At 51.9% G+C, this 24,187-nt stretch overlaps 1 protein-coding gene across 3 annotated transcripts in view; it reads left to right on the top strand.

Moving 5' to 3' along the window:
• KIAA0586 (KIAA0586 ortholog) overlaps positions 1-24,187 on the top strand; it is a 77,947-nt gene that overhangs the window by 34,613 nt on the left and 19,147 nt on the right. For 2 of the 3 annotated variants that reach the window (XM_007659521.3, XM_039914067.1), the window contains 8 exons: positions 294-468; positions 2,379-2,547; positions 3,551-3,795; positions 4,769-4,845; positions 6,128-6,262; positions 7,801-7,957; positions 10,960-11,132; positions 12,625-12,736. In XM_007659521.3, the coding sequence (XP_007657711.1) occupies positions 294-468; positions 2,379-2,547; positions 3,551-3,795; positions 4,769-4,845; positions 6,128-6,262; positions 7,801-7,957; positions 10,960-11,132; positions 12,625-12,736 (1,243 nt within the window). Of the gene's footprint in view, positions 1-293; positions 469-2,378; positions 2,548-3,550; positions 3,796-4,768; positions 4,846-6,127; positions 6,263-6,645; positions 6,746-7,800; positions 7,958-10,959; positions 11,133-12,624; positions 12,737-24,187 lie in introns of those variants that run through there. The other variant, XM_039914068.1, reaches the window with a different exon arrangement.

Raw genomic sequence — 24,187 nt, 5'->3', positions numbered from 1 at the left:
TGCTCTCTCCACCTGAAATCACCCCTCTCCATCCCGTCTCCCCCTCTCCCTCCGCGCTGCGCGCTCAGGTCCTCACCGTGGTACGTATGTACGTGCGCTGGACTCCGTCGCTTCCTCGTACCCGTAATGTACTTGACCGTCCGTCTCTCCCCGAGTAAACTGTGAATTCCTCGAGGGCGGGGATCGCGTCTACTAACTCTTTGGGATTCCCCTACGTGCGTAGCGTAGAGCTCAGCACAGAGTAAGTGGTCGAAGATGCTATCGACTGATGTCTCGATATGTTTATTTTATAGGATTCTGCCTCGACCACTCCAGGGCCCACTCCACAGCCCACCCCTCCTCCTTCCCATTCCCGGTCTCCTTCCTCCCAGGAAAAAGAGCCTTCTCCAGTGAAAACTCCAGAATCGTCTCCCTGCCCTTCGGAGCGGGGCGGGGTTATCCCTTCGCGGGAGCGAGCGGCAGAATCAGGTACAGACACTTCTAATGACAATAATAATTAAAACTGTGGTATCTGTTAAGCACTTACTATGTGCCAGACGCCGTGCTAGGCACCGGGGTGGACACCAGCAAATCCGTACAGCGCACGGAAATCAATCAATCGGTTGGATTTATCGAACACTGAACGGTTTTTGGGTTTCGTTTTTTAATGGTGCCTGTTAAGCGCCTGCTATGAGCCGAGCGTTGTCCTAAGCACTGGGGCAGAAACTAATCGAGTCGGACACAGTCCGCGTCCTCTGTGGGCCTCACGGTCTTAATCCTCATTTTACAGTTGAGGGAACTGAGGCACAGAGAAGTGAAGTGACTTCCCCAAGGTCACACAGCAGGCAAGTGGCGGAGCTGGGATTAGGACCCGCGTCTTTCCGACCCCCAAGCCCCGGCTGTATCTGCTAGGTCACGCCGCTTCACTATAGTGTGGAGAAAGCGCATACACTAAGTGCTTGGAAAAGTACATACAACAGCCTTTCATGATGCCCTGGGGGTAGAAACGGGGCAGGTTCGGTGGCGCTCGCTTCCCTGCTCCCCGAAATCGTCCCCCAGAATTGTGTGTGGTACGCGGAACGTCGTGTGTGGTTTGCCATGCCTGTGAGGCGTTCCTTTCCCACGCCTCTCTCTGAGGAGAAGAGTCTTCAGGTTCCTCTAACGAGGCCGTTGTGAACCGCCGTAAGCCCTTTTAGCCCCCTAAGCCGGCAGGAATCCGGAAGAAATTCTTAGCATTTCCCACTCCGCTCCGTGCCTTCAATCAGTGACCGGCTTAAGCCGAGATGCGTTGTTGCCGGCTCGGCCGGTTCGACAAGACGGCGGCTCTCTCGATGGCCGACGCGTCTACAGGGGTGTAGGCGGGGAGCGGGTGGCCCCCCGGATCCGCCCCCCAAATCCTGGCTCTCCCAGCCACTTAGCGCTTGGTGATCCCCCAGGCAACGGTTGACCGTTGGGGTTAGCGTGGTCTCCCCTTCCTCCTCTTCCGCCTGGCCCAGGCCGAAACCAAATTCTCACCACCGGGCAGGACCCGATCTTGTCGCCCGGGGGGGGTCCCGTTCAGCCTGGCACCAGGAAGGGGTGGGTGTGAGAGCGTCCGGCTCCTCCGGGCAGGACCGCCGGCCCCCCCCGAAATCCCAGCACGGATTCAGAGGGATCCACCGGGGCAGAAACCGAGTAGCCGTTACAGGGGCCGGTGAATGTTCCTGCTGCCGCGCCTTGCCGGGAACCTCCCCCCGACAGCTGGTCGGCCAGGTTCCCCGTCAGCTCCCACGGCTTTCCGTCGGGATTTCCATCCGGCCGGCAGCTTCGCGCCCTCCTGCCCCCGGTGCCGGGCTCCCAGAGATCCGGCGGCAAGGGGTGGCATTTGGTCTGTACGGGACAGTTCTCATTTTTGGCCGTGTCTGGGAGGACCCCGGAGGATGGGCCGGGAGAGATACCCAGGAGGAGAAATGCGGGGTGGAAGGTGGGGAGGGGAGCGAGGAGCAGCTAGGAGAAAGTACGAGCCGGGAGGAGGGGCCCGGGGAGGAAGCCGATCGGATTGCATTGACCCGGGAAGACCTGGAGGAAGAGAGGCTGGAGGGAGGACCGGGAGAAGAGGTTGGGCTTTTTATGGCGGGGGAACTGGGATGAGGGTTTGAAGTGAGAGGGGAGGAATGAGAGGAAGAGCCAGGGGAGGGGAGTGGGGACCCTTTGCTGGAGGTGGGCGAGGAGAAACCGGTCAAGGGAAGAAATGGAAAAGAACCTGGACAACTACATGCCTGGATCATTCTGCTAATTCTCCAGTCAAATCACTGTAAAGAGAGCTTTATGAAACAAAGCACCTTTCCATCAAAGCAGCCTAACCTTTTTTTTTTTTTCCCCCTCTTGGGTTTCCCAAATCCCGTTTGCTTCCATTCCAGTCAGAACACCCACCGTGACCCCCGCCGCTACTCCCCCGCCGGAACGTTCCTCGGCTAGCCCGCCGATGCCCGTCCCGGAGGCCCCCAAGCCATGGGGAGACGCGGATCTCTCCTTGGACAAAGAGAACCCCAGCTCCTTTACAGAGGAACCTCGCTACCCAAGATCAGTGTGAGCAGGAAATGTCAGCTTTCAGACATGCTTGTTGGGGTTCTTTTAGTGGTATTTCTTAAGCACTTACTGTGTACCAGGCATTGTACTAAGCACTGGGGTAGATTTTTGTTTTCAAATGGTATTTCTTGATTGCTTGCTATGTGCCAGACCCTGTACTAAGCCCTGGCGTAGATACAAACTGATCAGTTTGGACACGGGCCCTGTCCCACGGGCGACTCACGGTCTTAATCCCCATTTTGCAGATGAGGAAAACGAGGCACAGAGAAGTTTAGTGACTTGCCCAGAGTCTCACAGCGGACAGGTGACAGAGCTGGGATTAGAACCCAGGTCCTTCTGACTCCCAGGCCTGCGCTCTCTCCACCAGGTCATCGTACTGCTTCTCAGAGTTAATTATTGGACGTATATTCCATGTGGAGCTCACGGTCTTACTCCCCATTTTACAGATGAGGTAACTGAGGCACAGAGAAGTGAAGTGACTTGCCCAAGGTCACACACAGCCGACGTGGCAGTGTCCTTCTGACTCCCAAGCCCGTGGTCTACTCACTAGGCCGTGCTGCTACTCTGAATTAACTGATTTAACCCTGCTTGCCCTAATTCTGATCCCTTTTTGGATAATCGCGGTGCCGCCCTCTGCAGCTGGGGGAAAATGCTAACCTCGGCCCGGATCAAGCCACATCGGGTCTTAATCACAAGCTTCCGTCAGCCCCTTTTGCATTTTCGTGTCAGTCGGTAGCGTGAGCTTAAAACGGACCGAGGCTGGCATTTCTAAAAAGGGGAAACTCTTCATCTGGGGGCAGGAACAGCTCTTAAAACTCCGACGGCGGAATGAAAATAACCTTCCAAACGCAAACATATTTCAGGCAAATAAAGGATTGCCTGACATTAGAATAACGTTGTCTTAAACATAGCTCGTCGTGCTGGCTTTGAGCTGATCGTACGTCAGATTGGGCCTGTGGCCGCCTCGCCTTAACGTGTTCTTAACGTGGTATGTCGTTTTCAGTGTAATGTCGGTGGCGAAGGATGAAGAACCGGAGGACTTGATCCCCCCTGCCCCCCGCGACGCGGTTCTAGTGAACCCCCCTCCCGTTGGTCCCAGAACCCCCTCCCCAGCACCCGCCCCCAGTTCTTCTCCGTCAACCCAAGACAGCAGCTCGAGCACCACCTTCACCGAGTCCGAAACTCTGGACAGGCCCATCTCCGAGGGAGAGGTCATTTTCGGCACTGAACATACGGTGGCCGCCCGAGGTAACCGATCTTTAAGGGAGTCAGCTTAGCTGCCTGCTTCTGAAATCTCCCGTTGGACACTTGTAGTCCGCCTCTTTTTCCTCAGTTTTGCTTTAGCGTGTTTCGCAATGTTGAGCTGGGTTCCCTCTGCTAGAAACGCCTCCCACCCCCAGCTCCCCTGTTTTCAAGTCCTCACCAACAGCTGTAGAAAAGTTGGGCTCGTTTTGCTAACCGTCCTTCAAAATTTGATCTGTTTTGCACGAGCACTCTCCCTTTTTGTGGTATTTGCTTACTGTGAGTCGGTCACTGCCTAAGCGCCGGGGTAGATCCGAGGGAATCGGGTCGTAATCCCCCTTTTCCAGATGAGGTAACCGAGGCACAGAGAAGTGAAATGACTTGCCCGAGATCACACAGCAGACTAGTGGCAGATCCAGGATTAGAACCCAGGTCCTGGATTAGAACTCAACTCCCCTCTAGTAGGAGTAGAGTCAAGCGGAAACTGACCCGCTCAGGGGTCTTGTCCTGGAGCCAATAGATTTGAAAAGAGATGGGGATCCTCCCCACCCCCAAGGACATCCTGGCTGGAAAAATGAAGCGAGAGAGGGTCCCTGGACCTTGTCTCCCACAGGGGCCTGAGTCTTAAAGTAGCTCTCCCGATTAGTCCTGATGAACGGGGGAACGGGGGAGATGGGGTGCCCTGCTCCTGCCTCGGCTAGGGGAGAGAGGGCAGGAAGGGGGATCAGCTCGTGCGGGGCTTCCACGTCGGGTTCTCAGGTGAGAGTTGCATCTCAACTGAGCAAGAGTTGAGATCCAGCTTGCCAACTGGACTGATCGCATCGCTGCCCGCTTCTGGAAACCCTCCGGTTTCCAGGAAATGGAAAGGGATCCGGCACAAAGAGGGCTCCCTCCATTTGTAGACGCGTCGACGTGAATGTCGGTTGACTCGGGCGGGCTCTTCAGCGGCTAATTCTTTGCATTGCGATTCCTTCCCCAGCTGTGGCCGAGGAAGAACTCTCTCTGACCAACCTTAATGACAGCTCTGGCAGCACTCTGCACGATGCCCACGAAGTGGTAAGAACGTGGGCGATCGTCTTATAATGAGAGAGCCATTCTCTCATCCGTACCTAGCGGATCCTTTAATTTCAGAGGCGTCATCCTAGGCCAAACCAGAAAAGGTATTCGTGAAGGAATTTCAGATTTCCAGAAAGCATGTGTGTTGAATTAAAAAAAAGTTCACGGAAGAGTCATCTTCGAGACCACATACTTAAAAGATGAAGTTTTATTTGGGGCAGTGGAGACAGAGTATGTTTTTTGTCTAGATTCTATCTTCAGTTCTGTAATTAGATAATTAAGTGGCATTTGCCGTGTCACCAGTACTGAGAACCTATTATTTAAAATATCTAAGGGCTTTGTCGACGAGTCTCTGTTTCATTTAACGAGGGCATAAAAGCGAGGACGGGGCCAGGTGCTGTCTGGAGCAAACGTGTCAGCACAATAACAGAAAACGTGGAAGACCGTGGGTGTGCACAGGGTGGCCAGAACTGTGGGTGTGTGTCCCCCATCTCCCCCCCTCCCCGCCCTTTTCGGTCGCTCCCGCGTCTGTGGAGGAATTTCACCGTCGGCGGTGTCTTTTTAGTAGTACGGGGGACACCGAGATAGAGATATATAGTGAAAGAAAAGGGGCACTTCCACAGATCAACGCACTTGTTGTTTTAAACACATCGTTTTGGAGCCGGAGAGGAAAATATTGCTCTAGAAGCAATGAGGGATAGAGGAAGTACATCTCTGTGAGCGCTGCAGCAGCCAAGTGGGGCAGAGGGGTTCGCTGAGGCGGCTCTCGGAAGTATCGTGGGGTAGACGGTCCCCACTGCCCCAGGCAGTTCTTGGGGTGCTGAGCAGAGAGCATCCTTGGGAAGGTAGGAAGTGAACCCTCCGATGGCACCCAACCTGCAACTTGTGTCCACTTGCCCCCGCACCTCACTACTCTCCTAATTGTACATAGTTGCCATTTATTATATTAATGTGTGCCTCCCCCCCTCCAGACTGTAAGCTTGTAGTGGGCGAGGAATGCGACTGCTTATGGTCGTATTGTAAGCGCGTAATAAATACGACTGAATGAATGGACCAGGGGCCAGCCCAGTTCCACTTCAGTTGGAACAAGTTCGGATGATTTAAACCAGAACCTCCACACGAACAGCGTTGCAACTTGAGACACCCGCGGAGGGAAAAGCCTCGTGGTCAGGGGTGGGCAAAAAAGGAATGTCCAGCAGTTGTGAGTCATTAACCATCCACTCTTTAAAAAATCCAGTTCCATTTTAAATGAGTCCATCATCCGTCTTTCTCTTCCCTTTAGGACGACGACCCTCCCAGTGAAGGACAGGTGATTAAGAGGCCTCATGAAGGATTCCATCGAGATCCTATTCTGTCACTTCTGACCAAACTCAACCAGGGACCAGTCGCTTCACAGCAGCCAGTCTGTCATTTGGAGGTATTTTCTCTGAGCATCGTTTGTACCCTGAGCTTTCAATTCACTCTTCACAAAAGATAGCCAAACCTGGTCTGGAAGGTCATCCGAGGTAGCCTTTGTGATCGAGTAGGGCATAACATTATGAGTCCTGACTTCTACATCGGTCATCGGCGTTTATCCAGTGCTTCTGTGTGAAGAGCACTGTCCTAAGTGCTTGGTAGAGGACAAGATGACTGAGACGGGGAGACGGACACTAAAATGAATGATGGCTATGCAATAAGTGCTGAGGGGGTGAATAAAGAGTAGAAGTCCAAGTGCGAGGGTGATGCAGAGAAGAATAGAGGAAATGAGGACTTACTTGGGGAAGACCTCTTGGAGGAGATGTGATTTTAATGTCTTTGAAGGTGAGAAGAGTGGTAGCCCTTCCCGTATGGAGTGAGAGGGAGTTCCGGGCCAAAGGCAGGATGTGGATGAACGGTCGGCAGCAAGATAGACAAGATGGAGGTACAGTGAGCTCATTAGAGGAGCGAAGTTGTCCGATACAACATTGTGGGTTGTAGTCAGGAAATCAGGGAGGTGCGATAGGAGGGAGCAAGGCGACTGAAAAAGTCCGTGATTTGCATTCCATCCGGAAAAATGAAGATGATATTTCATATTCATTTTTTCTGGTTTTATGTACAAGCTCTTCCATGTCACCAGGCGGTAACCTTACACGCAGTAGCTTAAATCGAAAGCGACATCAAAATGGGGAAGCGTCCAAGTGACAGTCCTTCCAGTTCTAATGTGAAAATAGGGGTGAAATTGCTAGCACTTTGGGTGTCAGGGATAGGATGCAAAATGTCCACGGTCAGTTGGAAAAGTGGCAGAAACAGAAGGGAGCTCCTTCCTGGACAAGCGTGAGACCGCGCATTTAGCCACCAAACGTGAACCAAACCCATTCTGGCGGCCGACGGCGAGGGCCAGTTGGCCACCACGTGAGTGAGTCAGTGGTTTATGACCACCTCCTTGCTCAAGAAAGGCCCGACCCCCGTCAGAGTCGGGCATAAGCCGGTCAGCAATCACCTTGTAAGACTCAACCCCGGTCAGACCTTTGGCGGAATATCGGATCCGGTTTCGGTCACGGGCTGAAACGATGCGGAGAATCTAGAGCGGGTCCAAGACGACCGATCGAAATGACGGATGGACTGAAAGTTAAAAGGACTGGGGTTGCGTAGAGAAGAGGAGAGAAGGCCGGAGGGTCTGGAGTGGATGTGGAGTAATTGCCATCTGAAATAAGAAGGGCTACTGACCAGGGGTTCAAACCCAGAAAGAACCACCCGTGAATAAATAGACGGGAGAAAAAGCGGGGGAGATTCTGATGGGATGTGAGGGCGGACGTCTTGACTCTGGGTGGAGGTAAGATACCAGAAGGGGCCCCAGAGATTTTGAAATAAAGGTGGTCTGAGGTGGTCTAGTGCTCAGGGGCCCGGGGCAGAGGGCTGGATCACTTGATCTCTGCCCCTTTTTTCCTGGGATTCCGTTGGAGTTTTTCCCGCTTACGTTTCTCCCAATTTTCTAAGGACTCGGAGAACAGTCTAGGGGAGCTCAGCGAAGGCCAGAGACCTCGACTGACAGCGGCGGCGGAAAGCCTTTTGATGGGAGGGTCGCTCCACATGCGTCCGCCTGCCGTCGCTAGACCGCGGGTGGATCTACCTTGGAAGGTCGACCGAGTCACAGGTACGTGCCGAGCCCCTTTCTCCGCCCGAGGTGGCTGAGACAGAACGCTAGAAAACAGGGCTCAGAGGCAGAGATTTATTTACTCGGCCTTTCGGACCCGCAAATTCTGAGACCGGCACGGAAATTCACCCGCTCCTTAGTGGCCCTTACCTTCTAGGTGGGGGCAAACGTGAGGTCTACCAAGTAAGGAAAGTTGTTTTCCCTGTCAGTCTGAACCAGTCGCTTTTCACCCTAAAACGAGAAACGGTAAGGAAGGACTGTGTTCTAAGGCTGAATCTGATGGCTCTCCTTTCCCCTTCTCCCCCTAACAGTGTTTCCTCTTTCAGTTTCAAACGGTTTCAGTGCCGGTTAAAAGTTAGAAAAGAAGTTCTGTCGGTTGAGCCTAATGCTGTACCATATTGTGAGGCTCGAGGACCAATCGATCAGTGGTATTTATTGAGCATTTATTGTATGCAGAGCCCTGTACTATGCGCTTGGGAGAGTACAGTATAACAGAGTCGATTGACATGTTCTGTGCCCACAACAAGGTGGATGACACATGCCGGCAGCGCCAGGAGGCTGAGAGAGGTCTCTGACTTCTCCGGATTTCCGCGGGACAGGGAAGAGGGAGGTTTTTCCTTGCGGATCCGTCGTCCGCTGGGCCGAACGTTCCTTGCCTCCCCTCTCTTCTCCTCCCCCCATCTTCCGGACCCCTCCCCAATGTCCCCACGCGCCCACCCTCCCACCTTCACCTTCTGGCCCTTTCCCCAAACCACAATCCGCAGGGAATGTCATGGAACCTGGAACCTCAAAGCAAGTTGGAACCGAAACTCTGACTCCCATCACCGTCCTCTCCTCCCACTAAACACCTTCAAAAGCCACAGGAACCTTTTACTTGAGTTTTTCCCTCCTTCACACATTTGTCCAATTTGGGGCTAGAAGAACAAGTCCTATTTTGGATCTACAGCCTGTGAAGAATTGTAAAACGTCTCATTTTTCCCGTACTTTTGCGGTGAGGCAAGACGTGGCAGTCCCCTCCAGCGGAGAGACGCCCTCTTCCAAAAACCTAGACTGTCAGGTTCTCTACTTAGACCGTGAGCCCCATGGAGGATAGGGACTCTCACCAACCTGATTATCTTATATCGACCCCAGAGCTCAGTACGGTGCTTGGCACAAAGTAAGCGCTTAATAAATTTTTCAAAAAATTATTATTCTTAGACCACCACCTTTGCTTTTAAAAACTTTATCTTTCCTATCCGTAATGACGTTCCGTAGGAAAACACATTCCCATCATCAATCTGTCCACAGCAAAACGTAAGCTATTTTTCTTCCAATCCAGGGCTCTCGTGGCCTACAAGAGCTATATTAACAGTAAAGCTAAGTGAACATTACGTCATGGGGTTTTACTCGTCTAAATTTTTTCAGGGAAAAAAAAACTAGGCAATATACACACTGATTAAGAGAGCATGAAGTTAAGTCGTATTGCGTAAAGGCATCCTGGCCCGCGCTGCAGAGCCAAGTCATTTCTGTTCATCTCTTTATAGTTCAAAGTGGGCTTTGAAATCCGGGGGTTGGTCCGTGATCCACTTTATTTCCTTCCGTAACTATCGCCCAAGTTAGAAACGCTACGACCGTTCGTGACTTATTCCAGCCCAGAAGTCTGGCGGTATTTCCATTCTAAACGCCCCCCTCCCCGCCCGACTGAGATGATTTATTCCCTTCCCGTAAAAGCTGCTCCAGGGTGAAACCTGGCCTGGAACCGTTCTCCACGTGAAATTGTTAAAGGTTAAACCCTCGGAGTTAAGAACTCTCCATGAACTGGTTTTTTATAAGCAGTTTCTTCTCCAACCCTGCTAGGTTTGGCCTGCCACCATTTTGTTGGGGGGATGGGGTTTTTACATATATACTTATATACACACGCGCACACACATAAATATTTTTTTAAATCTCATTCCTGAGGAAGAAGAAACTGATGTGAAAAAACCAACCTACCGTTTTAGATTTGAACTAGGCAGGTTGCTTTAATTTGTCAGTTTCACGGACAGTGGGCCCTTTTCTTCCTACTGCTAAGGAGACGCATCACAACCCCTACGGGTTCCCAGAGTGTTTCCTGAGATTTGCATTGAGATGTTGAAGTTTGAAGTTCTTAATTTGATCTGTTCTCCAATATTTATAGTCTGACAAGGGAAAGCCCCGGAGACTCTCCAGCCGGGAGCTGGCCGCGGGCGGGACGGCCGCACGCTTCTCCTCCGCGGCTCGGCGGCCCGTGGCCGATGGCAACTCTGGTCTCGACCCGGACACTCTTGTCCCGCAGATCGGTCCGAAACCCTCGGCCCAGTCCTCCTCTCAGGAGCTTTAAGATTCCCAGCCGAACCACAAACCACAGTCTCCGCAAACGTGGCGATGACGCCGGGACCGAAACCGGAAGCCCAGAGGGAAAAATCGTTTTCCTAGTAGTGTCTTCTTGATTTGAAGAGCAGGGGAGAGAAAAGCAACATTGCACACGTCAAATGAAATTAATTCATTAGTCATGGTGCTTGTTGACCTCTCTGTTCCGACTCGCGGGTCTTTGGGGCAGTTCTTAGAGCCCTAGCGTATTTCCTCCGCTGGCTTTGTCCCTCTAGACTGTAAGCTCGTTGGTGGCCAGGATGTCTGCCAGCTCTGTTGCACTCTCTCAAGCGCTTAGTACAGAGCTCTGCGCACAGTAAGCGCTCAGTAAATACCACTGAGCGATTAGTCGATCACTGCAGTCTCTGGGATAACGGTCCTGTTTCGATCCTAGTCAGCTCGAGCTCCGTCTCTGAGTCCATTTTACCTTTCTCCTCGTCGTTCGGTGAATGACTTTGTGCCAGTCCCCCCCTCTGGACTTGGGGAGCTCCTTGAGGACACATTCCCCACCCCACCCCACTCCTACTAACTCCGTGGGGCTCTCCCAAGTGCTTAGTACAGCGTCCCGCACGGGGCGGGCAGGCCCGCAGTCCCAACTGAGGATTGATCGGTCGGTCTGTTTCTGTCCTCTCCAGGAGAAGTCCTCGGCTATCCGGATGCTAGTCGCGGGCCAATGAGTGTCGGCGAACTGGAGTCGCGGCCGCATTCGAACCTTCCTCCTCCTCCTCCCGCTCCACTTCCTCGTGCCCCTCAGCCCACGCGCGGAAACGAGATTGACTTGCCGGATGAGCCGCGAGAGTTTTCCCAGGTACGACCCGCCTGGTGCCGGGGCTTGGTTTTTCACGGGTCCACTCCCCCACGGCGAATCGCCCCACTCCGCCTGTAGACCCTCCCCGCCTTGGTTCCGGGATAATCGTGAGCACCCGGGCCCGGGAGTCAGGAGGTCATGGGTTCTAGTCCCGGCTCCACCCGTTGTGTGACCGTGGGCAGGTCACTTCGCTTCTCTGTTACCTCATCTGTAAAATGGGGGTTCAGGCTGTGAGCCCCGTGTGCGACAGGGACTGCGTCCAACCCGATCAACCTGTACCTACCCCAGCGCTTAGTACGGTGCCCGGCTCGTAGCGAGAGCTTACCAATTACCATCAAAAAACAACAAAAAAGCGTGGGGTCCTGACTCTGCTCCTTCATCGGGGACACCAGGGTTGAGCCCCCGGATCCCGCTTTATCGGAAACGCAGAGTGCCCAGGTCCCGAGCCCGTGTCCCCGCCCGTAACCACGTCCTAAAGAGACCCAGCGGGCCTCCGTCGCGGTAGCGGGCACCTCACGCCCTCCGAGCCCCCAGATCCAACAGCTTGGGAGGTTTGGCAGCGGGCGGGGTCGACGCGCTGCAACAGCCCCGAGTCTGCCCAGATCCGCAGCCGATTTGCGGGCGCAGCTTGGACCTTTCGGAGTGCTCTCCGTGGGTGGGAGGGGCCGGTACACGTGCATTTATCTCGGCACGCTCGTCACTGTCTGCATCGCAGCGGGTCGCCGCAGCCACTGAGCTGGGGCCTCGCGGTCGAGGGGCGTAGGCTGGCATTTTCCCCCAGACCGTCCGTGGTCCCGCCCGCTTGGCCGAGATTGCCCAGTTACCCGCGGCTCGGGGATGGCTTCCTCTACCTCCCACGTGTATGCTTCCGTTCTTTGCCTAGTTAGGCCTCGGCACAGACACCCCGGACACACGCGGCACACGCTTCATCTCGTTATTCTTCCTTTCCCTCTGTCGGCTCATCCTTGGGCAGACACCCCGTTGAGCCGCAGAACGGCCTGGAGGCCGACGGGAGCGGCAAAAATCAAACCGGTCAATCTAGGCTGGTAACTCGATGCCTACTGCGCGCAGAGAAGATCGTGGTAAACGCTAGAGAAGCGGCGTGGCTCAGTGGGAAGAGCCCGGGCTTGGGAGTCGGAGGTGATGGGCTCTAATCCCGGCTCCGCCGCCGTGTGACCGTGGGCAAGTCACTTCGCTTCTCTGTGCCTCAGTTCCCTCATCTGGAAAATGGGGATTAAGACTGTGAGCCCCACGTGGGACAACCCGATGACCCTGTATCTCCCCCAGCGCTTAGGACAGTGCTCTGCACCTAGAAAGCGCTTAACAAATACCAACATTAGTAGTAGTATTAAGTCGAGCGGAAGCAAACGGCCCACCTTAGAAAATTCAGACCGGTCAGCCGGTAGCTGAGGAGTGGAGAGTTGATTCCATTTGGCTTTGGCCAAGGTGGCAGCGATTGATTTTATTTGGATTGTATTTCTGTAACCTTTAGGAAAAGCAGGAGAAGACGGTCCAGCAGATTCTACCGGCCGAGCGCAAGTCAATACAAGCCCGTGTCATTCGTGTAAGAAATAGATCCGAAACTTCGCTGTCCCACCTACGAGGTAAAGTCACGCTCTGAGTCTCCGGGGCCGTACTTCACAGTCGGCCTTGGGGCCGAACAACGAGCGTGTTGTCCTAGGCCTCGCCGGGCCTTGGGGCTGCACGCCAGGAAGGTCACTTGGGGCACGAGGCCTTCCCTGATTAACCCCCTCGCCCCCACCTTCCGGGCCGTGGCAGTCGGCAGATCGCCCGATCGTATTTACTGAGCGCTTAATGCGTGCAGAGCGCTTGGGATAATACACCACGACAATATAACGGACGCACCCCCCCCACCCCCCCCCACCACAACGCGCTTACAGTGTAGCGGGGGGAGATAGACCTTGATGGATATGTACGTAGGTGCGGTGGGGCTGGGTGAATAAAGGGGGGACGCAAAAGGGAGTGGGAGAAAAGGAAATGAGGGCTCAGTCAGGGAAGGCCTTTTGGAGGAAATGTGTCTTCATTAAGGCGTTGAAGGGGGGGATGTAATTATCGTCATCTCCCACCATGGCACTCATCTCCGGGCTCCTTACCCGCTTGTGTTGGTTGCTTATCCGCGCTCTCGTAATTCACTGTTAATAACGTGCGTTCGTCAACCTGTGGGTGCTTTCTTTTCCCCGGAGATCGGGTGCTACTCGACGTAAGGGACCCTCCTTTGGGGGGGCCTCTCTGTGTCGCTGGGATGGTGATTTTTTTTTTAAATGGTATTTGTTAAGCGTCTACTATGCGCCAGGCACTATATTAAGCACTGGGGTAGATATGAACGGAGGTTGGACCCGGTCCGTGGCCCGCGCTCTTAATCCCCATTTTACAGATGAGGTAACTGAGACACGCAGAAGTCAACTGACCTGCCCAACGTCACAACAGCAGACAAACGGCAGAGCCGGGGTTAGAGATCAGGCCTTTCTGACTCCCAGGCCCTCGGTCGATCCAAAAGGCCACGCTGCGTCTCTCGTGACTTGTACGTGCCGGATGCTCCGTAAGTACTGCGGACTGCCACGTTCAGTACAGCGCTCGGCACGTAGTAAGCGCTCAAATGCCACCGTTATTATGTCTGCCAGCAGGATGAGGTAGGGAGGGAAAGGCTTACGATGAGCAGCTACAGAAGTGAAATAACAATAATTATGGTATCCGTTAAGCGCTTAGTATGTGCCAGGCACTGTACTCGGCGCTGGGGTGGATACACGGAAATTGGGTCGGACACAGTCCCTGTCCCGCATGGGACTCAGTCTTAATCCCCATTTTACAGATGAGGTAACTGAGGCACAGAGAAGTGAAGTGCCTTGCCCAGGGTCACACGGCGGGCAGGTGGTGGAGCTGAGATTAGAACCCAGGTCTTTCTGATAATGTTGTCTTGTTTTTCTTTTGTTCTGGTTTGCTCTGCTGTCTGTCTCCCCCATTTAGACTGTGAGCCCATCGTTGGGCAGGGATCGTCTCTATCTGTTGCCGAATTGTAATAATAATAATTATGGTATTTGTTAAGCGCTCACTCTGTGCAGGGCACTGTTCTAAGGACTGGGGGAGATACAGGGTCATCAGATTGTCCCACGTGGGGCTCACATTTTTTAATCCCCATTTTTCCAGATGAGGTAACTGGGGCCCAGAGAAGTGAAGTGACTTGCCCAAGGTCACACAGCAGACAAGCGGCGGAGCCGGGATTAGAACCCACGACCTCTGACTCTCAAGCCCGGGCTCTGTCCACTAAGCCACGCTGCTTCTCCAAGTGCTTAGTACAGTGCTCTGCACATAGTAAGCGCTCAATAAATACTACTGAGTGAAAGAAGGAATGAACCCATGACCTTCTGACTCCCAGACCAGAGCCCTCTTCACTGCGCCATGCTGCTTCCCAGCGGAATGGCCGTGGAACCTGTGAACAGTGGAGTCACTGGGGGAGGAATGGTAATATTTCTCTAGATAGAGGGCAGAATTATGGCCTGAAAGATGATGCGTGGGTATGTACGTGTGAACGATTGTACATTTTGCTTATAGTTTTTACTGGCGCGTCTTTAGTCCCTTGGCTCATGGAATGCCGAATGATTGAGCGTGACTGTCATTATATATATCCCAGCTCTGCCTCTTGTCAGCTGTGTGACTGTGGGCAAGTCACTTAACTTCTCTGGGCCTCATCTGTAAAATGGGGATGAAGACTGTGAGCCCCACGTGGGACAACCTGATTCCCGTGTCTACCCCGGCGCTTAGAACAGTGCTCTGCACAGAGTAAGCGCTTAACAGATACCAACATTATTATATATATATGATCCTAGCTCTGTTGTCTGCTTCAGTTTATCCTTTCGTAGAAGACCGTGGGCGTGCGGACTTTGAATGAATCCAATTCATTGATTAGTTTGATTTGATTTTTTTCAAAAAGACAAATGAAGGTATTGTGCCACAAAAGGCACAAAAGGCGTGACTTCATCGTACTGTAGACCAACTGCCCACATTTTGCTTTGCCTCGCCATCGCCCCTCCCGTGTGCTAAAACGTTTTTCTTCTAATGGCATTTGTGAAGTGCTTACTTGGTGCCAAGACACTGTTCTGAGCGCTGGGGTAGATTCAACCCGAAGGGACGAGCTCTTGCATCCCCTTCTCTTCTGAAGCAGCGTGGTTCAGCGGAAAGAGCACGGGCTTGGAAATCAGAGGTCACGGGTTCGAATCCCAGCTCGGCCACTCGTCGGCTGTGTGACCGTGGGCAAGTCACTTCACTTCTCTGCGCCTCAGTTCCCTCATCTGTAAAATGGGGATGAAGACCGTGAGGCTCACGTGGGACGACCTGATGACCCTGTATCTACCCCAGCGCTTAGAACGGTGCTCTGCACACAGTAAGCGCTTAACAAATACCAACAATGTTATTATTTTTCTGGTCCCTTTGAGCCACCAGCAGGCTCCCCAGCGAAAAAAAAACCCACACAACTTCTCGCATCTCTGTGGATGCCATCTGCCCGGTGGAGATTTTCCAGAATGGGAGAGAGGAGCACCCCTCCTCCTGTTTCGGGAAGGTGACCCGGGTCGGCGTTTTCCGGCTGGCACGAGAAGGCAGCTCAGTCCCGGAGGATTGGGGTTCAACCTCCCCACGCCGGCCGGGCCCCGTGGTGGGACCGGCGTCGGCTTTGCCCCTGGGCAGTCTCCTGCCTCAGCGAACGGGCGGTGGAATCAAATCCGGGGCAAAATCTCCTCTACAGCTTAGCTTCCTGCCTCTGCCTCCCCCCTCGCCGGGCCTGGATCTCCCTGCCCCGTTCTCAAGCTGGCATGTGGGGAGAGCACAAGGACCCACTTAGACGGTGAACCCCGGGCGGGAGAGGGACTGTGCCGACCTGATCATCTTCTCTCTCCGTTCTCTCCGACGCACGGAACAGTGCTTTGCACATAGTAAGCGCTTTACAAATGCCATTATCATTGTAATCATTTAACGCACCCCACGGTTATGATTAGAAGAACCGAGAAAGACAGCCAGAAATGAGCCGCTCTAGAGCCCTACTGACATGTTTTCTCAATCAGTGGTATTTACTGGGCCCCTACGGGGGCAGAATACTGTGCTAAGCGCTTGGGAGACTACCATACAACAGAAGTGGTAGGTAGGTCCCCCGCCTACAAGGAGCTTATTAGCAATAATACTAATTATGGTATTTGTTAAGCACTCGCTATGTGCCAGGCACTGTACTAAGCGCTGGGGTGGGTACAAGCAGATCGGGTTGGACACCATCCCTGTCCCACGCGGGGCTCACGGTCTCAATCCCCACTTAATAGATGAGGTCACTGAGGCCCAGAAAATTGAAGGGACTCGCCCAGGGTCACGCAGCAGACAGGTGGGAGAGCCGGGATTAGAACCCATGACCTTTTGATTCCCGGGCCCGTGCGCTATCCACCGAGCCATGCTGCTTCTCCTCTGGACTTATCCTTTTGTCCCCTAGACTATAAGATGGTTAAAGGCCGGGAACGTGTCCCCTTGTTCTGTTATACTCTACTCTCCCAAGCGCTTCGTACATTGTAAGCACTCCATAAATGCCACTGATCAACAGGATCTGCAGGGCCACTGAACCCTGCTTGCCGGTTGGCCCGCTCACGTGCTTGCGGATAATGTTTAACGTGCCCCAGCCAGGCTAGTTTTACCTTTAATGGGAAGGAGCCCCGTGGGGAGGAGGCCGAAAACGTCACACAGAATTTGTGGCCTAAACTTGAAGCTCTCACTCCGCTCACATTTCTTTGCCGCTTATCTCCGTTCCTATCCCCCTCGCTCCATTAGCTGTTTCTGCCCCTGCTCTTCGTCAAACCATAAGAAAAAAAAAAAACCCAAAGAACATGTTTCTGGCTTCTTGGGGCAGTGGGATTTTTCTTTTTTGTTGGCTTTTTTTTTTTTTTTGGATTGAAGGATCCGGGTAGGATACGGGTCTGGAATGATGCTGACAGCCCAGTTCCAGAGCAGACTTACCCCTCGCACCTTGGTTAATGAAGTGTTTCTGCCGATAAGCCGTAGAAATAACGCAGCCCTCCGCGGCTCCCTCGGCCCGGCAGCAGGGAGGGGGCTGGGGCAGGAAGGAGAGAGAGAGAGAGAGAGACCTTGAATTATTCCCTGCTGAGGTCAGAACAGAGAGTGAACCCCAAAGGCCGGGGGGAGAGGGCGTCAAGGGGGGCCCCCACAAGCCCAGGAAAGCTGACAATTAGCAGGGAAAAAAGCTGAGAAGAGGCAGAAAATCATTCAGTGCGCAGATGGCTGGGAAGAGTGGAGAGGAAAGCCAGTCGATGGTTTTTATTGAGTGCTCACTATGTGCAGAACCCTGTACTAAGCACTTGGGACGCAACAGAATTAGCGGGTACGTTCCGTGTCCGTAACGACTGTCAACGCCTGAAGTTCCCTGGAAATTCTTCTGTGGCTGGATTTCAGCTAGGATCGAGCACTACTTTATCCCAGAATGAGAGGTTTTTGTGGTTATCCGTTAAAAATGTCCACGAATTCACGCTTCCAGGATGTTGCCATTATTTGAAATTTCGGGGTCACGATGCCATTTTTCTAAAGCCCAGCACTGGAAAACGCGTTTTAACTGGCGAGCTTGTAAAGCCAGATTCATCTCTTGGGGAAACCGAAATGCTTTTTCATTTCATTTTTCTTTGTCTGCCGGACCACAAGATGGCAATAGTCAGATTCGTTATTTTACCGAAAGATTGGTGTGGCTCGCTATCATTGCGACGACGTGGTGTCCATTTCGCATACAGTGTATTCGTAGAAATCACAAAGGGATTACAGACCGCTCTGTTAGCCTAAAAGCGAAACCTTTATTTAGAGAGGATTTAGCACCGTCGGATTCATTACTGTTTCCGAGCCCTCATCAGATGCAACAGACAACAAAAATCAGAGTCTGGAATAACCTTTTGGGTAAAATGAAAATTCAGACAGCGAGGCATTCACCGCTTAAGGCTCTGAGCGGGGCGCCCGTTGGTATACTCAATGCACGCGCGGTAGATCGGTCTCCCATGGTGAGGATGACCTGCAGCGGGGATCGGGGTTCTAAATTTGGGGCAGCAGGGCAGTATTCTCCTGACACACAGAGAGTATGTTGTGAAATTTGGGGAGGCCATGAGGCCATCATAAATTCCTTCCTTCAGTCGCATTTAGCGAGTGCTTTCGGGAGGTCGACTGTGAGCCCCACAGGGGACGTGGACTGGGTCCAACCTGATGACCCAGGATCTGTCTACACCAGCACTTACGATGCCTGGCACGTTGTAAGTGCTTAATAAATACCTTTTTTTTTTTAAAAAAAAAAAGAGCCTCTTTCTAATAAAAGCACATCAAGCCCTGCGGTCGACCTCAGCGCCAGAGCTGCCCCTGCCTCCCAGGCTGAACCCAAGCCCCGGTGCACAGGGGAGGGAAGCCGAGCCTCCGATCCATCAGTGCTACCTGCCAAGCGCCCATTAAATGCTAGCCGTGCGACAGAGTGCTTCGGGAGAGTGCCACAGTGGCTATATCTGGGTTGTAGTCCCAGCTCCGTTCCTTTTTTTTCTTTTTTGTATTTGTTAAGCACTTACTACGTGCCAGGCACTATGCTAAACGCTGAGCTAGTCAGGTTGGACGCAGTCCCTGTCCCACGTAGGCCTCACGGTCGTTCATTCATTCCTTCAATAGTATCTGTTGAGCGCTCACTATGTGCAGAGCACTGTACTAGGCGCTTGGAATGAACAAGTGGGCAGCAGATAGAGACGGTCCCTGCCGTTTGACGGGCTCACGGTCTAATCGGGGGAGGCGGACAGACGAGAACGATGGCGATAAATAGAGTCGAGGGGAAGAACATCTCGTAAAAGCAATACGGTTTTAATCCCCGTTTTATAGATGGGGAACTGAGGCCCAGACAAGTGAAGTGATTTGCCCAAGGCGCCCAGCAGACGAGTGGCAGAGCCGGGATTAGAACCCAGGGCATTCAGATCGTCCCCGTTCTACCTTGCGGTAGTTGTTAAGAACCTCCCGTGGGGCAAACATTGTTCTAAGTGCTGGGGTAGGCCCAGAGAAGTGAAGTGACTCGCCCACAGTCACCCAGCTGACAAGTGGCAGAGCCGGGATTCGAACTCGTGATCTCTGGCTCCCAAGCCCGTGCTCTTTCCACTATGCCACGCTGCTTCCCTACTAGTAAATCTGGAACCACTTATTCACACTGTAATGTAACAAGTGCTGTGAGAGAGGTTTCTAAAATTGTGAACATCCATTTGGTGATCTCTGGACTAGGTTTCCCCAAGACGCTGCAAGACAGCCACCGTAAACGACATCAAACAGAGATGCTTTCTTCTCCTGATTCTGGCCTGGCCTATGTTTTTTTTTGTATCCGTAGGTGATTTTGATCCCAAGAGGGAATGTTGAAATCATTTAACAAATAGAATTACGGCAATTTGTTCAAGGAAGAAGGGCAGGATTTTGTGGGAAATCTTGTCCCTCTGCAGAACCACACATGTTCTGGCAGTTGATATTTATGCAACTTGAAGTGTTAAAGGTGCGAGTCAGGAAATTCGAAATTCAGGGGCACCGTCGCAACCGTAATTCTACCCAAACGTGCAAATGAACGACTCGGTGTTCGTTAATATCCTGGAAGCTTTTCTGTTTTCCTTTGGGTTTTAAATGTAGCTGATTTATGCAAGATAGAAAACCTAGCCCAGTTTTTCCTGACTTCGGCATATTTAAAATCACACTCCTATTCATGTGTGGAGTGGAGGGAGGTCTCTTTTCTTTGCCCTACTCGACAAGGTTTTAAAATAACCGAGTGACATGTCTCCCAATAACCTACCGTAATTGTGTAGAACGCTAGTTTAGCTGAAATGATTGAAATGAACACTGTGCGTGTGTTTGTGTCTGTGGTTTTCAGTTTTTCACGTTCAGCTGATCTTTTGTCAAGGCCTTGAAACAGTTTCGCAGGAAATAGACTATTTGTTGTACTCTGGAATATTGTAGTTAATAAATGAGGTGTGTGCAGATTTAAGAAAGAGGCATTTTCTAAGGATTGGACAGTTGGGTTTATTTTACCTAAATTATTTCTCGACACCATTTTGATTACGAGGTCTGAAGATGAGGTTTTGAATGTATGTCCTTGAGAATTCAAAAGCAAGTTCACGGATGTTTTCGCAACCTTTCCAGATCACCATTAGTTTATATAGCTAAGCCAAATGTTACCAATTTTTATATTAAACTTCTTCCTGGGGTTGATAGAGGAGAATTTCAGCTGGAAAAATGGTGCTTTTGTGTCACTGGCGTGACCCCTAGAAGTCATACGTCCTGGGTGGTTGACCTCCAAAATCATTTAATTCCAGCATCTAATAGACTCATCTGTCAAGGCCAGAGGCAATTATGTGGGGGTTTTTTTGTAATTACCGTTGTTGGGGGGGAGAGAAGAGAGAGAAAGTGTGTGTCTGTGTGAATGAGAGAGGAATCATTACATGACAAGGGGCGGGGAATAGGAACTAATCCCCGAAGGAAAAGTATTGGTGATATTTATTGAGCACCTATCAGGTGCCATACACGATACTAAGTACCCGGAAAGTACAATAGAAACGTGAGATTCGTTCCTTGCCTTCAAGGAGCTTAAATTCTAACAGGGCAAGCAGATATATAACTGTTTACAAATACTCGTAGAATGAGTTGTGATATCCCAGTCTGCTTAACTTGGACACTGAAGTGATGCCGAAAGGAAGTTCTATCACATAATCCTCCAGGTCATGAAGTTTGAAGCGTTCGTTGGATTTTTCTTGGATTTTATTTCAAACTGTCACCTGTCATTATCAGGTACCGGCTCTAAGGCACTCAATCAACTCTCCACACGTGACTTTACCACTCCGATTTCCTACTACAGCTCAGCCACACATTTTACTCCTCTTATGCCAAGCTACTCACCGTACTTTGACCTCATCTCTTGCCGCTGAGCCCTGCCGTTGTCCTCCTCGCTTCCCGGAACTCCCTCACCCGTCATATCCGACAGATATGAAAAATGGTGCTTTTGTATCACGGGCACGACCCGTAGAATTCACGTGTATTGTGTGGTTGACCTCCAAAATTGTTCAATTCCAGCATCTAATAGACTCTCCCCGTCTCTAGAGAGTCACGACTCCTCCAAGAGACCTTTCCCACCTAAGCCTCCATTTGCCCTTCACACTCTCCCATATCTGTCCCCTGTGCCCTGAGATTTATACCCTTTAAGCACTGATATTCACCCTCTCTTCATCCCCTCAAATATCCTTATATCCTGCTTGTAATTTATTTCAATTTCTGTCTGTCCCCCGCTTCCCTCTCCCCCGCCCCCAGTCTGTAAACTACCTGGGGGCAAGGATTGTGTACTGTATATAGTAAGCGCTCGATAAATCCCAACAATCAATTTTCTTCTTCCCTTGCTAAGAGAAGGTGGGCGTCTCCTCAGTTGTTCTGATTTTCCCGCCGCCTCCCTGAACGTACATACTCAGAAGGCGATCCTTTGGGAATTAGAAGAATACCCACTATTAATCGAGTTACCTACCGGCTATTTTCCAAGTGGTTTTTTTTTTCTGTGAGACAGTGTCCCAGTGGTTTGAAGTGCTTAGATGTAAATAGATAAATTGATCAGATCTCGTTAAGGCCAAACATTTCACCCTGACTCTTTCGAGGACTGTTTTTGGTTTTGTTTCGCTTTTTTTGTCAAGCAACAGGGGGTGTTTATGTCTATTTGCTTATCACTGCCCCTCCACTCCCTTCCCTCCTCCACCAAGGTGCTGACCCCCCCCCCTTTTTTTTTTAATGGTGTTCGTTAAGTGCTTCGTATGTACCAGGCACTGTACTAAGTACCGGAGTAGGTACGAGCTTAGTCGTGTTGGACACAGTCCTTGTCTCGTGTGGGGCTCACAGTCTTCCTGTTCTACAGAGGAGATAACCGAGGCGCAGAGAAATGAAGCGACTTGCCCATGGTCACACAGCGGACAAGTGGCGGACCCGGGATTAGAACCCAGGGCCTTCTGACTCCCGGACCCGGACTCTACCCACTAGGTCACGTTGCTTCTCAATTGCTGACCTCATTCCTAACCTCAGCAGAGAAACCACCTTCCCAAGTGTCAGAGACTCTATCAAAGGGCCTCTCGTTTTCTCCTCATCGTCTTCCCTTTGACTCCCACTCCGCTGTCTCCGGCAAATGAGATTCCCTGGAAGCGATCTAAATCTACCCCCCTAAAAAACTCAAGGGGAACTGAACACAAATCGGAAATCATTTTTTATTCAATTGAATGCGCTGGTCCAGCCCAGGGTGGGGCTGGGTGTGAGGGAAGCCACGTAGACCCTCCCCCGCCCCCCAGCCTTAGGTAGATCTCTCCTTAGCAGAGCAAGCCTGGGCCGTAATTTGTGTCGATGTGCCGACGGAGAGAACGTAGATTTAACCGCGGGGTTTCGCCGCTGTATTCCCACGGCAGCCCTGTTCTCGCTATCAAAGGCACTTCTACGAGGAGAAAACGGCAATTGATAAAATACGCACGGCGATACCGACAACCCTACCCTGGCCATATGTCGGGTTGTTGAAGTGTTGGCGTGAAGCATTCAGACGTGCGATGGCCATACGACCCTCCCCAGCCCGGTGCATCCTCCGTTCCACACAGCCTTTTCGAAGAGGGACCGACCGGGAAGAGGTGACCCGCCCGTCAAGCGCTGAAGAGAAAAAATTCAGCCGACGGTGCGGTTCTCTCTTTATTCACGGGAAATGGAGGATGGGAAAAATGAGACTTGGGCAAGTCAGCGGAAACAATACCTCCCCCGCCAGGTACTCTGTGGCTCTCTCAGTGAAATGGCCGCTTTCGGCCATCTGTGGCTGTGGAAGTGTGAACGCTTTCAACGACCTGACCCGTTAGTTGGTGGAAAAGAGAGAGCGGGTGAATTGGGACGGGCAAGAGGAGCAGCGTGGCGTGGTGGAAAGAGTCCAGGCTTCGGAGTCGAAGGACCTTACTCCGCCACTTCCTCTTATGTGAACTTGAGCAGATCACTTCTCTGTGCCCCCATTTCCTCATCCGTAAAAAGGGGATTCGATGCCCGTCTCCCTCCTCCTTAGACAGAGAGCCCCACGTGGGCCAAGCCCTGTGTCCGACTTGATTGCCTTTTATCTACCCCAGCATGTAGAGCAGTGCCTGACCCACAGGAAGCACTCAACAAATACCACAGTTATTATTATCACTATTATTACTGTTATTATGACCAGATGTGGAGGTGGAAAAACGAAGCGTTTCTGGATCGGCAAATGCGAGGAGGTGCTTCTGGGGAAATGAATCCAGATGATGATAAATTGACGAGCTCCGTTTGGGCTATCAGGACTCAGGAAAGGGATCTTGGAATCCTTGTCAATAAATTCCACTGATTGATCGTCTGTTCCTCAGTTTATCGGCACAACGTGTACTCACCGACAAGGCTGACGCAGTAGGAGAGGCTAGCGTTTGCGGGAAGTGGGGCCGCTTTTCCCTGGGGGTGGACCGAAAAGATTAGGACGCTTCTGCCTGGCAAGATGAAGAGGAGAGGGAACGGGAAGTTGTATGGGTGGACAACATGAATAGGAGGAAGAAGCCCTCCGATGAATTCGTGGATCAAGCGCTTAGTACAGTGCTCTGCACATAGTAAGCGCTCAATAAATACTATCGAATGAGAGAATGGATGAGAGGACCTTGGAGGGGAAAATTGGGACTGTTAGGGGCAGGTAAATCTCTAACTGTATGGTCAGCTGTCAAGGTGGACACCATCTGTGTAAGCTTCCTCGGCAGCTGCCGATTCCAGCCAGCTGGATCCCTGGTCTGACCTTGAATTAATTCATTCAGTAGTATTTATTGAGCGCTTACTATGTGCAGAGCACTGTACTAAGCACCTGGAATGTATAGAGAAGCAGCGTGGCTCAGTGGAAAGAGCCCGGGCTTGGGAGTCCGAGGTCATGGGTTCGAATCCCGGCTCTGCCCCTTGGCAGCTGGGTGACCGTGGGCGAGTCACTTCACTTCTCTGGGCCTCAGTGACCTGAT

Source organism: Ornithorhynchus anatinus, chromosome 14 (genome assembly GCF_004115215.2).
Source record: "Ornithorhynchus anatinus isolate Pmale09 chromosome 14, mOrnAna1.pri.v4, whole genome shotgun sequence".
Lineage (NCBI taxonomy): Eukaryota > Metazoa > Chordata > Mammalia > Monotremata > Ornithorhynchidae > Ornithorhynchus > Ornithorhynchus anatinus.
The sequence above is the reverse complement of the archived record's forward strand: the minus strand, read 5'-3'. Positions and strand labels throughout refer to the sequence as shown.